The following is a 14,634-nucleotide window of genomic DNA, read 5'->3' as shown; positions in this document are numbered from 1 at the left end:
CATTGTAACAGCCTCCTATGGTGACAGATGGTAGCTTGTTTGTAGTGAGCACAGCTTAATGGATAGACTTGTCCAATCACTATTTTGTGCTTCTGCAACTAATGTAACATTGTGTGTCAACTGTACTCAAAAGGTTTTTTAATGCAAACAAAAAATAGAGAGGCCCCACTCCCCACAAATCACTCTACATCCAGCCCCGAGCTTTATTTTCTTCACCGCACAGAGCATCATCTGAGATCACCTCGTTCATGAGTTTACTTGTTTATTGTCCCTCTCCCCCAGCCAGAATGTAAACTCCAAAAGGGCAGGTGCTGTGTCTCTCTTATTCACATCTGTATCCTCAGCACCCTTCGTCCCCTGCAGAGTGCCAGGCCACAAAAAAAGTGCAAAATAAATATTTGTTAAATGAACATGAACGATGAGGAGAAGAGGCCTTGGGGGAGGGCATCTGCGGCCTCTACAGAATCACTTCAGCTCAATGATGTCCATTTTTTCTTTTCTAACCATCCTCCCCCTGCCCATCGGCTTCCATTCACTCTCTCTCCAGGGGGAAGAGGTGAAGACAGGAAACTGGAAAGGCCCAGAGACTGCCGGGACGACAATTGCCCTCGTCCTGGGTGTGGGTCAATTCCCAGCCCAACTGAGCTGACTGAGCCTGGGGCAAGGAGCATCGAGGCACACCGGGAGCCCACAGAAGTGAGGGGTGGCGTCCAGGCAGGAGTGGACTGTCCCCTGATTGCCGATCTGATCCTTAGAGCCGGAGGTCCCTCTCCGATCAGAGGGTCCAAACTCCTCTCCCAGGAGTCTGGACGACGACGCTGTCCGGAGCGCCAAGCTGGCAAGCAGCAGAGGGCCGGGCTCCGGCTGGGGAGCCCTCTGCTCACTTGCAGACGCTGACCCACTCGGTGATGCGGCACTCCTCGCAGACGACGAAGCAGCACCAGTGGAAGCGACAGTGGCAGCGCTCGCTGCGCGTCTGGCGCAGGATGTTGTGGCCGCGGCCGCAGCACATGCTGCCGCAGCCGTCGGGCCCCGCGCTGCTCTTGTTGCACAGGCGGCCCACGGTGCCCGCCGAGTCCAGGCGCGGCTCGCGCTCGCAGAAGTCGGGCGACTTCTCGAAGTAGACGAGGTCGGCGGGGCTGGCGCGGCGCCGAGGTCCCGGGACGCCCGGGGCGGGCGAGGGGGCCCCCGCGGGGCCGGGCTCCAGCTGGCCGCCGTTGCGGTTGTGCGGCCGGATGAGCGTGGCGCGGTGGAAGCGGCTGCGCAGCAGCGCCCCCACGGCGCGGAACTCCGGCGTCACCTGCCAACACGTCTTGAGCTGGCAGCTGCCCGACGTGCCGTGGCACTTGCACTTCCGCCGCATGTTCTCCATCACCGCCTGCGGAGGGAGGCACGGCGAGGGGTGACGCCCGCGGCCAGCCCCACGGCCCTCCTCCCAGCACAGACACTGGCCTTCCAGAATCTCGGAGACTTCTGAAACCGACTCCCATCGAACACAGGCAAAAGCTGAGCCCCGAAACAGAGTGGGGCGAGGGGTGGGGGGTGCGGCGGTGTGTGGGTATGTGTAGGGTTGTGGGCTCTGGGCGGCACAGCTCCTGAGCCAGGCAGTCCGGAGAAAAACTCCCGCCTGCTCTTCAGCACTGTTCTCCCATCCCACCTCCCACCAGGCCAGGTCCTGGGGGAATTCCCTCCGTCCTCCCCTCCTCTCCTTTTCCAGCAGCTGCAGGGGGCCCTTGGGGCTGGAGGCTCTTGCTTCCTGAGGGGGGATCCCAGATCCTCAGGGAAATTCCCTCTCCTTCCACCCTTCGGGTGGGGGCCAGGAGCAGGGGTGGGTGCTGGCCCCAATATATCCCATCCCCAAAGCTTCTGGCCTCTATCCAGGCATGAGTGGGGGCTGCAGAGAGTCTGAGAAAGCCCCTCTCAGCCTCTGGGTCCTGCAGCCCTTTGCAGGGAGCCTAAGGAGGGGACAGAAACTGGGGAGACTCCTCTTTCCTCCATTATACTGGCTGGGGCTTATTCTGCCCAATGCTGAATGCCCCGGTTCCTCCTAGGGGAGAGTGAACATCAACAGGGGCCAAAGGCTCTACCTGAATACAGAATGGGAAGAGTCCCAGAGAACCAGACCCCCTGCAATGAAAATGAGGACAAGACCCCACGCCTCCAAGGGAAGTAGTTACAGGAATACAACCTACCCGCCGTCTCTGCCGTCTCTGCCCAGCTCTCAGCCTGCTCTAGAATCTCCTCCCAAAGAACCCCTTGCCATTATTATCCTCACTAGAGACACCAAAGCAGTTGGCCACATCTTCTCCCCTCCACCCCCAGACTCCATTCCAGAACACACCCTCAGGCCGGGAGAGCAGTGATCTGGGGCCCTCCAACCGGGGGCGGTTAAGGCCACAAAACAGAGACCATGCCCTCTGAGTCTTAAAAGGCCCCTCTGCTGGTAGGTGCAGCCTGTGGTGTCAGCAACATGGAGGAACCAGCCCAAAGCCCCCCCCCCCCCGCCAACAGCTCCAGAACGTTTGCTTCCCACAGGCAGCAGCCATTAATTAAGCAGTTTAACAAGGAGGAGGAGGTACTGTTGTATGGGCTGGGATAGTATGGAAGCTTGGGAAAGGAGCTGGGTGAGCAGGGCAGGGCTGGGTGGAAGCTGGATGTGACCTGAGGGTGTGTATGCCTCAGTTTACTTCACCTCTCAGTCAGGCTGGCAAGAGCTGAATCGGCTCTGAGTCTCTGGAAGGAGAAGGCAAATGGCCTGGGCTGAGAGGCCAGGAGAAAGGGGGGGGGCGGTGCAGAGGGGCAGGTGCGAGCCAGAGCGAGGGGAAGGCAGAAACAAGGCCCGAAGGCAGGCCAGGCAGAGCCAGAGAGAAGGGGTGGGGGCTGAGCAGCCGGGAAAGGAGGGTGCGGAGTTATGAGAGGGGGCTAAGGGGGCATCTCGGTGGAGGCAGACGCATAGTACAGACAAGGCTGCAGCTCAGCTCGAGAGAGCACAGGCCCGGTGCTCAGCTGCCTGCAGACCAGTCCTCCTCTCCCCCTTCCTCGCCGGTTGCATGGCCTTGGGCAAGCTCCTCCATCTTTCTGTACCTCAGTTTCCATATCTGAACACGAGGCTAATACTAGGACCCTTAGAGCTAGTTGTAAGGATTAAATAGGCTGCTAGGCACTGAGGTGCTCCAGGCAGTCCCTGACACATAGGAAGGACAAAATAAATGCAGGTGATTATCCATTCCCTTCCCTAAATGCAGGTGATTCTTCCTTTCCTTTCTTTTCTTCTTTTTCTTTTTTTTAATGAATGATCTTTGAGTAGTATGAACATTCAAAGGAAGAGAGATAAAGGAGAAAGGCAACCATGCAACCCCCACAGAGGGCCCCAGTGGCCCCCAGGCACGTCCCCTTGCAGGAATCCCTCATTCTACACTGAAAGGCTGCAAGAGGTCAAAGATCACAGTATAGGATAACACAGAATCATGGAACATTAGAGCTGGGCCAGGGCTGGGGGATGTAGGGGACTGGGTGATCCAGTTCAACCTTCTTGCTTTATAGGGGAGGTGATAGAGTGGCAGAGCAGGGCCAAGGCCCTCGAGGCCCTGACTGCAGCCCAGTGCCCCTTCCACCACTCACTGCAAGGTAAGGAGAAGACCAGGCTGCCCAGCAGGGGGTCGGGGGGCGGGAGGTGATCCAGGACAGGGCAGGTCTTATCCCTGCCTCCCCCACCTAGTCCAGTGCCTGGCACACAGTGGGCCTCCAATGCATGTTTGAGGACTGGATTAGGCAGGGGGCAATGAGAAAGCTGCTGAGTTAGGGGGAGTGGCTGTGTTCCCTAGAGGAGAGGTCGACCTGGGGTAGGTGGGGGGAGGAGCCCTAGGCAGAGGGGTCTGGAACAGGCCCAGGCGGGTGGGGCTCTCACCTGCCTCCCAACTCGGTTGTTGTGGAGCCTCATGCGCGCGTGGATGTCTCTGTGAGGCTCCCGGGAGTCCAGAAAGTCCTTAGAGAAGCGCTCCCCGAAGCCCACGTCGGGGCTACAGCCGCCCCACTCCCAGGAGTCCTGCAGGCCGGGGCTGGCAGGGGGCAGGGCCGGGTGTTCCGGGACCCCGTGGCTCAGGCCCTTACCACGCTGGAGCGCGTCCAGCTGCAGGCGGTGCAGCTTCCGGCGGAAGGCCTCCTCGTCCCCGCGCCGGGAGGCGTCGCAACCGCACGCCCTCAGTTTACCCAGGGCGCAGGCATTGGACACGGCGTGTACAACCCCTGCTGCGGCGATGGCATAGGCGAAGGCGCTCTCTCGAAAGCCTGAGGGTGGAGATCCGGGAAACAGACTCTGGGGGGCTTCGATGTCTCATCCCTCCGCCCTCCCTGCCCGACCTTCTCACCATAAGAGGAGGAAACCGAGACCCAGTGTTGGGGGAAGGTCTGGTACAAGGATACAGATTCAAAGAGGGGCAGAAATCACCCCCCCAGGAGTTCAGGGTGCAGAGTGGAGTCCGGGAGGCCTTCCCCAGAGCCCTCTTTTCGTTTGACACTCCATTCCTGGTTTCATTAACATCACCCTTAGCAAGCTCAGAATCTGTGTCTACCTCTCTCCTGTTGGAAAGAAAGTATCTGGTAAACATCCTTTTGAAGATCAGGGACTGAATCTATTATCTCTCATGCGATGTTTGCAATTTAAAAAATAAGCCTGCAGAAAGAAGGCAAATTTTAACCTAAAAAAAAAAAAAAAATCCTTCGTGATGGACTTCCAGGCCCCAGAGGATGCTAAAGGTGCAGAAGGGCAAGTACGAGGAAATGGTGTCCGCCTAAAGCTCCCGGCCCCAAGGCTGCCTGCGTGGTGTCACTCGCTTCTGCCCACTACAGAACATTCTCTGATGGCCAAGTTCAAGAGCCAGAGAAAAGACCCCATGAATTTTCCCTTTCCCTGTCCACATGCATCCCAGAAAATCTGAGAAAAGGTCACCGTTCCACCACCTGTCCTGCAGTGGGTCTAGGTCAGCTGAAGGGGTTGTTTGAGGGATGCTGGAACACAGCCCAGTGCCTGCAAGTAGTGTTGAAAGTTGAGAGGGAAGGGTGAGCTAAGGCAGACACCTTCCTTGAGATGTTCAGGGACACGGAGACCCTGATGAACCACGCTCAGGGGCCCAGGACTGGTCTCCACTACTATTCTCCTCGGTGTTTCCCAGTCTGACCCATCCTCTGGGAAGGCCCTGGTAGGTCTGGGCCTCCTTGGCAGGGGGAGGTCACTTGCAGAGGACGCTCTGGCTGTGGGACCCATAAGCAGCTTCTGGCTTATTCTGCAACTAGAAGGGACCGGCTAGCAGCATTTTCTGGTACAAGTCTCCGACCAACCTCTGAAACCGAGAGAGTGTGGGCAGTGGGACAAGAAGCCAGGAGCAATCAGGAGACCTCACCTGCTCCAAAGGCCAGATCCTGGCAGGAGACTGAAGGCTTGCAGGAGACCAGAGATTCAGAGGAAAGAACTCTGGGTCCTTCCACGCTAGCATCAAAGACTGGAAGGACATGCTCCGGGAGTTCCCACAGACCTCAGAGAGCCAATGAGGACTGGACAGAGACCCTAGCCCAATCCCGCACCCTCCATGCTCACCCTCTGCATCACAGGGTCCTGTCCTCCTGTCCTTAGCTAGCCACTCACCCACCCACCCCCTAAAAAACAAGATGTGTAGTTGTTGAAAGTATGAACTCTGGAGGCATATTGTCTGTGTTCAAATCTTAGCTCTTCCATTTCTTAGCTGTTAATAGCTACATGACCTTGGCCAAGTGACTTGACCTCTGTGTCTCAGTTTTCTCATCTGTAAAAAAAGACTGTTACTAACTGCTTTATTTTGTCCCAAGAATTAGTAAATTTCAAGTACTTAGAAGAGTATGTTACTCATAGTGGGGACTGCGCAAACATTAGCTGTTTTTGAGAAGTTCTTCATGCTGTCTCATTCCACTCAGGACAGCTGTAGTTCCAGGCCATTGGTTCTTGTTTCCCCCAATCAGGGACAGAGCCCAGCGGCTCATGACCTACTTTAGGATCAATCACATGGGCCACCAGAAGCCCGAGAAGCAGGCCATCCCTGTCTATCTTCTCTCTCCAGCATCTCAGGACCTTTTCCGTAAGAAGCTCAGCTATGAGCAGACAGGAGGAGATGAGGATTGGCCTGAAGCCTTTTAAGGGGATGTTGGGAATTGGTGGGAGCTGGAGAGGAGTAGACACTGACATGGGAGGTGGGGCCCAAGGGAAAGGAGGGCAGACCCAAGTCCCTAGGGAGCGCACCCCGTGCTTATCCACTGCCTTTTAGCTGTGGAACTCTCAGCATTTCTCCTATTGCTAGAGAGCTCATCAGCCCACTGCTAAGGCCAAATGGCAATACTCAGATCTCCAGAAGCAGCCTGGGCTTCAGATACCATCCCCTGCTTCGACACACACAGTGCAAAAGGGAGATACCCAAGGTCACAGGGGTTAGGTAGCCCACCCAGCCCAGCTCTCTCAGCTCCCAGGCCTGGTAACTTTCTGCTAAAGAACACTTGGCTCTAGGGAAGACATCCTCCCGAGTAAGAAACCCAAGTGTCCCAGGTCCCAGTTCCTATGGCCCTATCTATGCATGCCACTAAGAAAGGGCAAGAGGCTGGTCTGAGGGGATGTGCTGGGAGAGTCACCATCTTCCAGGCTTTGTGACATTCAGAAGCAGGTCCAGAGAAGTCTAGAAAAGTGTAGTTCACAATCTACAGAGAACACCCCTACCTAACCCAGGCAGCCAAAGACGCCACACCATGGCCTCTGGAAGCTGTCACAGCCACGTGCAGGGGCGGCCAGTCAGGGCCCTTGTGACCACCCTCTGCTCCAAGCATCCAGGATTCAGAGAAGTCCAGCCTCCTGGGTCTGCCCCCAGCTCCCACTCAGGGCCCCAGTTTCGGTCCTAGCCCTGACTGTCTGGGGCAGACACAGGCACTGTGCCATCTGGCCAGCTGGAGGGGGAGGGGGTGGGGCCGGGGCCAGCTGGGCTGCCTGAAGCATGGAGGGAGGGGGGGGCTTGTTAAGACGCACAATTAGCTGTCCTGCCTTTGATCTGGGACAGGGACTGCCAGCATCTAAGTGGAGTCAGCTGCTGCTCCAGGATGGGGCTGGGGGAGGAGGGTGGGAGGGCAGAGGAGCATGGATGAGAGAGGGTTCAGGAGCCAGTGGGAACTAGGAGGGATCAGAGACACTTGAGCCCCGCCTATTTGAGTCAAAGAGGGAGGGAAGGGGAGAGATCTGGTCTCCATCCCCTCCATGCAAATCATCTGTGCATTGCTCCTGTGCCTGGGCTGAGAGAGAGAGAGAGGGAGAGAGAGGGTTGTGTGCATGTGGGAACACTTAGGGGTGACAGTGAATGTGGCTACACGTTTGCACAAACAAAGGTGTGTGTGTGTGTGTGTGTGTGTGTGTGTGTGTTTATACGTGTCAGTTTCATTGCCTGGTAGCTCAGGGAGGCAGTGGTTGAGGGCAATCTGGACTTCATTTGAGTCCTGGCTCTATAGCTCCCTTAGAAGCTGTGTGACTAATGGCAAGTTACCTAACCTCTCATTGCTTCATTTGTAAAATGAGGATACTAATAGCACCCATTGCATGGGGACTGTTTGAGGATCTTAAAGCACAGAAAAAGTACTTTAGAACAGTGCCAGACAGGGGTGCTGGTGTGGCTCAGTGGGTTAAGACTCTGCCTTCGGTTCAGGTCATGATCCCAGAGTCCTGGGATCGAGCCCCACATGGGGCTCTCTGCTCCTCCGGGAGCCTGCTTCCCTTCCTCTCTCTCTGCCTGCCTCTCTGCCTACTTGTGATGTCTGTCAAATAAATAAATAAAATCTTTAAAATAGCAAAAGCAAAACAGTGCCAGACAAACAGCAATTACTTAATATGTATTAGCTAACTTATTGGGGGCTATTAGAATAATGGAACTTTAGGTGATCCTGGGATATGATTGCCCAAGCCTCTGTCTCCCTATCTGCTTATACCACTAACCCCAAGCCTGCAGGCGTAGGCATAGAACCAAAGCTCCTCAAGGTTGGCCGTAAAAGGGAGGTGGGAGAAGAAAAAGCCAGGGCCTTGGAGAGCAGACCCTGGACTCCCAAACTGGGCTTCCACTGGGCTGAGAGCCTGGCTGGCTGCTGGGCCTCATGCCCCATCTTTCTATCCATTCTAGATGGGTCTGGGCCTTGGGAGAGGGCAGGACTAACCTGTGTGGGTGTTCCTAGGGTCTGCTGCTGGAATCTCCTACACTTGCCTCCACCAGCCTCTCCCTGGCCCCTCATCCCCCTTTCCACTCCATTGTCCCCTGTATCCAGAGTGACAGATGGATGGGTGTTCTAGTACTCACGATGAGGGGCTTCCCTCCAGATGTGTTGCCCAGCAGATTCCAATGGTCTGGATCCTCAGAACAAAAAGCTGGGGATATCATGCCCCGGACATTAGGTCAGAGCCACCCCTGGGTCGGGGACCTTCCCACCGCTTTTTTTTTGGATTCTAGCCCCCGAGAGGCCTCTCTCCCTGTCCCCTACCCACCCAGGTTCTAACACCCTGTCATGCCCTCTCCTGGGCTGGGTAAAGCCCTGTTATATGCCCTGCCTTCCCAAGTATGTCCACTCTAGATGTTCAAGTGCCTTTTCCTCCTACACTGGAACCCCATCCCTTTACTCAACCCATTTCTGGGGACGTGCCAGGACAATCAGATGCAGTAACAGCATTAAGGTGGAAGGCCCAAGGGACCACCTCCTCCTAGCAGTCTCTGAACTCTAGACATGGCAGAACGCACCTTTAAGAGAACCGCGGTGGCAATCTGGATTGGAAGAGGGGTCAGTGCCCTGTGTTCCACTTGGGGGAAACGGATCACCTGACCCAACTGGGACAATTCACAATTTGAAAAGGACACTGGGGGAAGGACCCAGCATAGAGACTGGCTGCCACCAAGAATGGTCCCACAGAATTCAAATTTAGCCACTCTTTGAGGTGATGGGCAGGGGATATAACCCCACAGGAGGATGAAGGGTGAATCCAGATACAGAATGAGGGAAGGGTTGTAATGGTGGCCGGTGGCAGGAGAAAGTGGCAATTTTTTCCAGAAGCCCAGAGTCCTCATCGAGGAGGGAGAGGTAGAAAATAGGGTGTTGCAATGCGGGAGCAGAAGCGACCTAGTAGGACAGTGTTTCAAGGCCAAAGGAAGGAGCCCAGCCCCACTGCCAGAGCCCAGGAGCCGCTGTCCCTCCCCTTCCCCTTCCCCGCACTGCGCACCGCCCCGCCCTGGCTAGCCCCGGCAAGTCTCCCCCCTCCACCCCGAACCTACCCCCCACCCGTCCCCCCAGCTCACCTCCCGTGTATTAAACTGCAGGTGAACCCGGGAGCGCCTGGCGCCGCGCCAAGCCCACGCGCTTCCACCGCTCTGAAATCACCCCTGACCTTCAAAGACCCCACGTTCTCTATCCGGCCCCACGGACCTCTCGCGGGCGAAGTAATCTAGACGCGTGGGCTCACTCTATCTGGAGGGGACAGGAGGCCCAGAGGGGAAGAGGGGACACCGAGGCCGGGAAGAGGGATGAAGAGCTTGCCTTGCCTCACCAGAAGCGGCTGGGGTGAGAACCTCAGCGCCTGTCCAACGCCCCCCGCCCATGAGAGCAGAACCCAAATCAAGGCCTGGGGTGTCCCTCATCGCGGGGTCCCTCAACACGGGGCGTCGGGGAGCTCACGAGTCACCTAGAAACCCAGAGTAGGAGCGGCCGCGGGGCGGCCGCGGAGAGCTCCCGCCCGGCCAGGGCAGGACAGAGGCACAGGCCTGTCCCATGACGTGGGCGAGGGGGGGCGGCCGGGGCTGGGCGCTAGGCCCGGGTCCCCCCGCAGCCGCCGTCTGCCGGGCCTGCGGGGCTCGGGTGCGGCGGGGAGCGCGGGCGGGGCGGGAGCGCGGGGCAGGGGCGGCGGGGGTGGGGGTGGGGGGAGCCCCTTGGAGAGCCGCGCGGCTCGGGCCGGGAGCCGTCTGCCGCGGCCCGCGGGGATTAGTTCGCGGCTGCATGCCGCCACACGCGTCGGGCTGGGCTCGGCCCGGGTAGAAACAGCGCCCCGGGCGCGCGGGGGAGGGAGTGGGGAGGGCGCGCGGGGGCGGGGCGGGCGGCCTGGAGCTGGGCTGGGGGAGGTTGTGTTGGCCCCCGACTTGTCCCCTGGGGATGCAAGGAGGGGTCCTAGTGAAAAGGAGATTGTCCCCGGCTGGCCCAGTTCTTTTTGAAATTAGGGTACCTTGGAGTCTGACTCTTCCAGAAGCCTCTGGGCCCCAAGGCCACAGGGTATAGGGATACCCCTCTTCCTCCACTGTCAACTGAGAACTGGACAAGTCCCAAGGAGCCGGGTCCCCACACTGTCCCACTCAGGCAGCTGAGAAGAAAGACAGATAAACCCCCCATCTTCCCCAAAAGATCCGAGTCAAGACCTAAGATACTAAGAGAGGAGGTGGGTGAGCAGAAACTATCTCCAGCCCAAGCTCCTCTAGAGGTTGTCAGGGTGGGCCCTGGGTCACCCAGAAGTCCCAGGGGGAGGACAGGGAGTGGGCTGGGGCTTCTCTGGGCTGTGAGGGGAAGAGGGGTTGGTGGAGCTGTCAGGCCTGCTGGGCGGGAGGCATGCACACACCCAGGGCCTCTGATTCAGAGAAGGTTCTCGGGGGCGGTGGGATGACACAGAGGCTGGTGGTGTACCCTGCGTGCCGGGAAGAGCTTTTGCAGACATTTTACCTGCCCGGGCTTCCCTCAACCACACCTTTCGGCAAAAGTCCTTCCTGCTGGCTCTGGGCACCTTATCCCAGGTTCTCCATCCTAAATGCTATTTACTAGGGAGAGGGTAGATTGAGGAAGGTGACAGATGTGGATCTTTCCTGATATATAGTGTCAATGACAGGGCAAGCTAAGCCAGCAGACAGTTCTCAGGCATGGAACCCGCTACCCTCAGCCCACGCAGCCCAGGCTGGAGACTCGTCTGCCCCGTTTGTTGGCCCCTGGTAGACCAGCCAAGACCAGACAGGAGCAGTCTGGCTGGTAGATGGGCACCTGGGGGGGGGAGTTGCCAGCTTGAGGGAGTGTGTTGGGGGTAGTTGGCTTTCCTGGTGAAGGTGCTGGATGGGTGCACAGCAGGGCAAGGGTGGGGGAGCAGCTACCTCTGCTGAAGATGGGGCTCTCGTAGGGGATCTTGTTGCGAGTCTCCAGACTGGAGCAATTCCAGCGCTGGTCCCGGAACTGGTGCTGGCACTCGTGGATGGCGATCTGGATGCCCTGGATGGCCGAGGCGGCCACGTCGGGGTGACGCACACACACTTCCATCTGCCTCCTGCTCAGGCCTGGCAATGTCAGGCACACCGTGTTGGCATTGAGCACGGGCTCTGGGGGGAGGCGGAGGCCCAGAATGTCGTTGGGTGCGGACCTGCAGGCAGTGAGGAGTGGGTGTGGGTGAGCATTTGGGGGAGCTAGGAAGGCCCCACTTAGCAATCCACACTCTGTCCCAAAGGCCAGAGTCCCCCTGTTCCAACCTCTGCTTCTAAAGGTTAGGCTTTCAGGTAGAGCCCTAAAGCCTTCTCCTGTCCTTGGTCCTCTTATCATCATTGCCTCCAACGCCACTTGCCCAGCTGCACACCTACACAAGTTAATGTGTAAATGCGCACACATCCAAAATGCCTGTGCACATATTTCATAAGGACCTGCTGAGGCCCTGATGCTCACGTCCCTAGTGTTCCCCAGGAGACCACTCCCAATGCCTGTTTCAGACAGTCCCATTCACAGGGACACACTTCTCACCCATCGAGGAGGCCACACAGACCCAGGAACACTTACACACATGCATACTTCAGACAGAGCGATACATGCATACACACAGACACAAGCATGAACATGGGCACATCTTAACATGTATCTGATCTGTAAACTCTCAGTCACACACATGTGCACACACAGACTGCTGTTTACAACATAACCCACAGGGTTCACAAAATCACACACACACACACACACACACACACACACACACCCATACACACAGAACCCTTCTGGCTGCAGCTGTCTCAGTGACCCCACCTGAACTACTCCCTTCCAGCACCCCCCACCCCCAGTGCCCCTGCCGGGGGGAGTCATCGCTGAGGTGGAGCAAAGCAGTTTGAGCTCTCTCCTGGGGGTGGGGACGCATTCCCCCAGCCTGGGATGGACTCCAGGTTGGCACTTGCCCCCTCACACATACACACCCCGTCTGCTAGTAGCCTTCACTTTCCTGGGTACAGCCTTGTCTCCCTGGACTGCCCGGATTCTGTCACCAGTTCAGCCCCCTCCTATGAGGGCAGTGTCTTTCATTGGGCACCAGCACTTTCCTGCCACACGGTCCCTCCCTCTTTTCAGGGTCCCCTGCCCCAGCGGGAGCGCCAGAGGCCCCCCGCGGCTGGGGGTCGCTGCTCTCCAGGAGGGCGGGGCAGAAGGTGAGGGCTCACCTGGGCACGGCGGTAGCCAGCAGCAGTAGGAAGAAGAGGAGCGCGCAGAGCGCGGGCCGCGGCTGGGGCCGAGGTCGGAGCCGCGGCCAGGGGCAAGGGTGGGTGCTGCCCATGGCGCGCGGGCCGTCGCGGGCCAGGAGTGGGGGGCTCACAGCCCGGCGGGACCGGCGAGCCAGGGGCGACGGCGCATGATCCGCGGGGGTCGGGGCGGCTGCGACACACAGCTCCGACTCGGGTCACGGCTCCGGGAGCAGACGGCGCCCGCCTCCCCGCTCCATGGGGCAGCGCCCCCGGGCACCGCCCTCGGGGTGGGGGGGGCGGGCGGGCGCACCGGGCACCTCCTGGCACAGGGGTCCAGGGAATTTCCCAAGGCCCCCCTGCGACAACTCTTGGTGCCTCTCGAGGGTAAGGGGGGGCCCGGAGGTGCTGCGGGCTGGGGACGAGAGGTTGGGGTGCCGGGGAGCCCCCCAGAGCAGCGCCTCAAGCCTGCGTGCTTCCGAGGGCTTGCGAGGCGGGCGGGGTGGGGGGGTGGGGTGGGGTGTGGGGGGGGCGGCGCTGTCTGTGCCCGGCCCCACCGCCCAGAGAGTGAGTGACTGTCCCGGATCAGGGAACTCTGCCGCCTCCCCTCTCCTCCCCCCTCCGCCCCCCCCCAAGTGTCTCAGGGCTCTACCCCAGGTGACGTCACGACGGGGGAGTGTGTACGGGTCTTGAGGCCACTGCGACCGCTCAGGACTCGGGGTGGGATCGGCGGTACGGAGGGCAGGGGAAGGAGAAGTGTTGGGGGTGGGTGCGCGCGCGTGCACGTGGAGGTACCAGTGCCAGGGGCGCGCTGGTTTGTGTAAGAAGCTGTGTGTTACCGAGAGGCCTATGTGTGGTGGAGACACAGCTGCCGGGAGCTGTCCTCCCAATATACACACCTGCAGGGGCTGGAGGGGAGGGGCTGGCCCCCCTGCTTGCCTCTCCCACCTCAGGAGGGACTTCCCGGGCTTGGCTGCTGTGGCAGGTGTGGGGGGTCCCCTGAAGAGGTTTGACAGCCTCTGGATTTTGCTCTTCTTCCCTGTGTGACTTTAAACAGGTGCCTCGCTCTCACTGACCCACCCTCTGTCCCTTTGTGAAGGTTATAGAAGCCCACCTCTTCGAGTCATCTAGTGGGTGAGCCAATGAAGGTAAATGCTTGTTTGGAAGCAGAGCTCCCTGGGGAGACATGCCCTGGGAGAGGGATTAGTGAGCCCTTTAATCCCCAAAGTGTGCTTTGGGGGGTCATCTTATTTTGTTCCCTTTTATTTCAAAAGAAAATAACAAGGCTCAGAGAGGGCCATGACTTTCTCAAGATCACACAGCAAATTAGTCCAAGAGCTGGAATTGAGCCCAGTTCCCTTGACCTTGCACATAGTAGCAGTGGCCCCAACACTGAGTGTTGCTTGCCCCGGGCCTTCCTGCAGATGCTCTGGCTCTTAGCTGGTCCTGGTACCTGTACTTGGCTCTCTGGGAACCACCCCAACCCAGGCTCCTGGTTCAGGCCCACTCCTCTCTGGGATTTTCCTCTTGTCCTCCCACCCCAGCTGAACACCGAGCTCATCTCAGTATAGAGTGAGTCTAGGAGACCCAGGCAAGGGCCTTAGAAATCAGAAGGCTGGAGGCAGAGGCTCCAGCTTCTGTTTCTGGTTCCAACCTGGACCCTGATAGGGAATCGTACTCCCACTGTGGCCTTAGCCTCCTCCTCTGTAAAATGGGCACAAGGCTTCCAGTCTATATACACACCTCCCTCCCAACCTCATTGTCCTCTCCTGGTTTAAGGACAAACTCTGGGCTCTGAGACAAAAGGGGCCCATTCCTGGAATTGCCCATCCCTGGGGAATTGGAGAGGGGTGGGGCCTTCTGTGTCCCCAGACTGTCAGGTGGTAGGGGCAGCCTGAGCAACAGCAGGCTGACGGCATCCTCCCACCCCCCTTTTCCCCATCTCTGCCGGCAGCCACCGCAGCTGTCAGGAATTAAGGGCTTGAGGCTGCTGGGGGTGGGGGTGGGGCGATAGGGGGGGAGCAGTCTGGCTGGACAGCAGGAAAACAGCCGGGGGCAGGAAGCAGTCTGCGTCAGCCAGAGCCTTGTTTGACCCCGGCCGCCCCCTGCCCTCCCCACTCTTCCTTCGTCATGCTGCAGGGAC

General features: G+C 58.6%; 1 protein-coding gene across 1 annotated transcript; it reads right to left on the bottom strand.

The window, feature by feature from the left end:
* Positions 1-263: 263 nt before the first annotated feature.
* WNT10A (Wnt family member 10A) lies at positions 264-12,673 on the bottom strand. Its single transcript, XM_046019268.1, has 4 exons — positions 12,474-12,673; positions 11,160-11,422; positions 3,908-4,287; positions 264-1,378 (listed from the first exon to the last, which is right to left on the bottom strand). Exons 1-4 carry the CDS (start codon positions 12,584-12,586, stop codon positions 881-883), a joined length of 1,254 nt encoding a protein of 417 aa, XP_045875224.1. The 5' UTR covers positions 12,587-12,673; the 3' UTR covers positions 264-880.
* Between the last annotated feature and the right edge of the window lie 1,961 nt (positions 12,674-14,634).

This window comes from Meles meles, chromosome 9 (assembly GCF_922984935.1).
Source record: "Meles meles chromosome 9, mMelMel3.1 paternal haplotype, whole genome shotgun sequence".
NCBI lineage: Eukaryota > Metazoa > Chordata > Mammalia > Carnivora > Mustelidae > Meles > Meles meles.
Note: the sequence above shows the minus strand (reverse complement) of the source record. Positions and strands in the feature narration are given on the sequence as shown.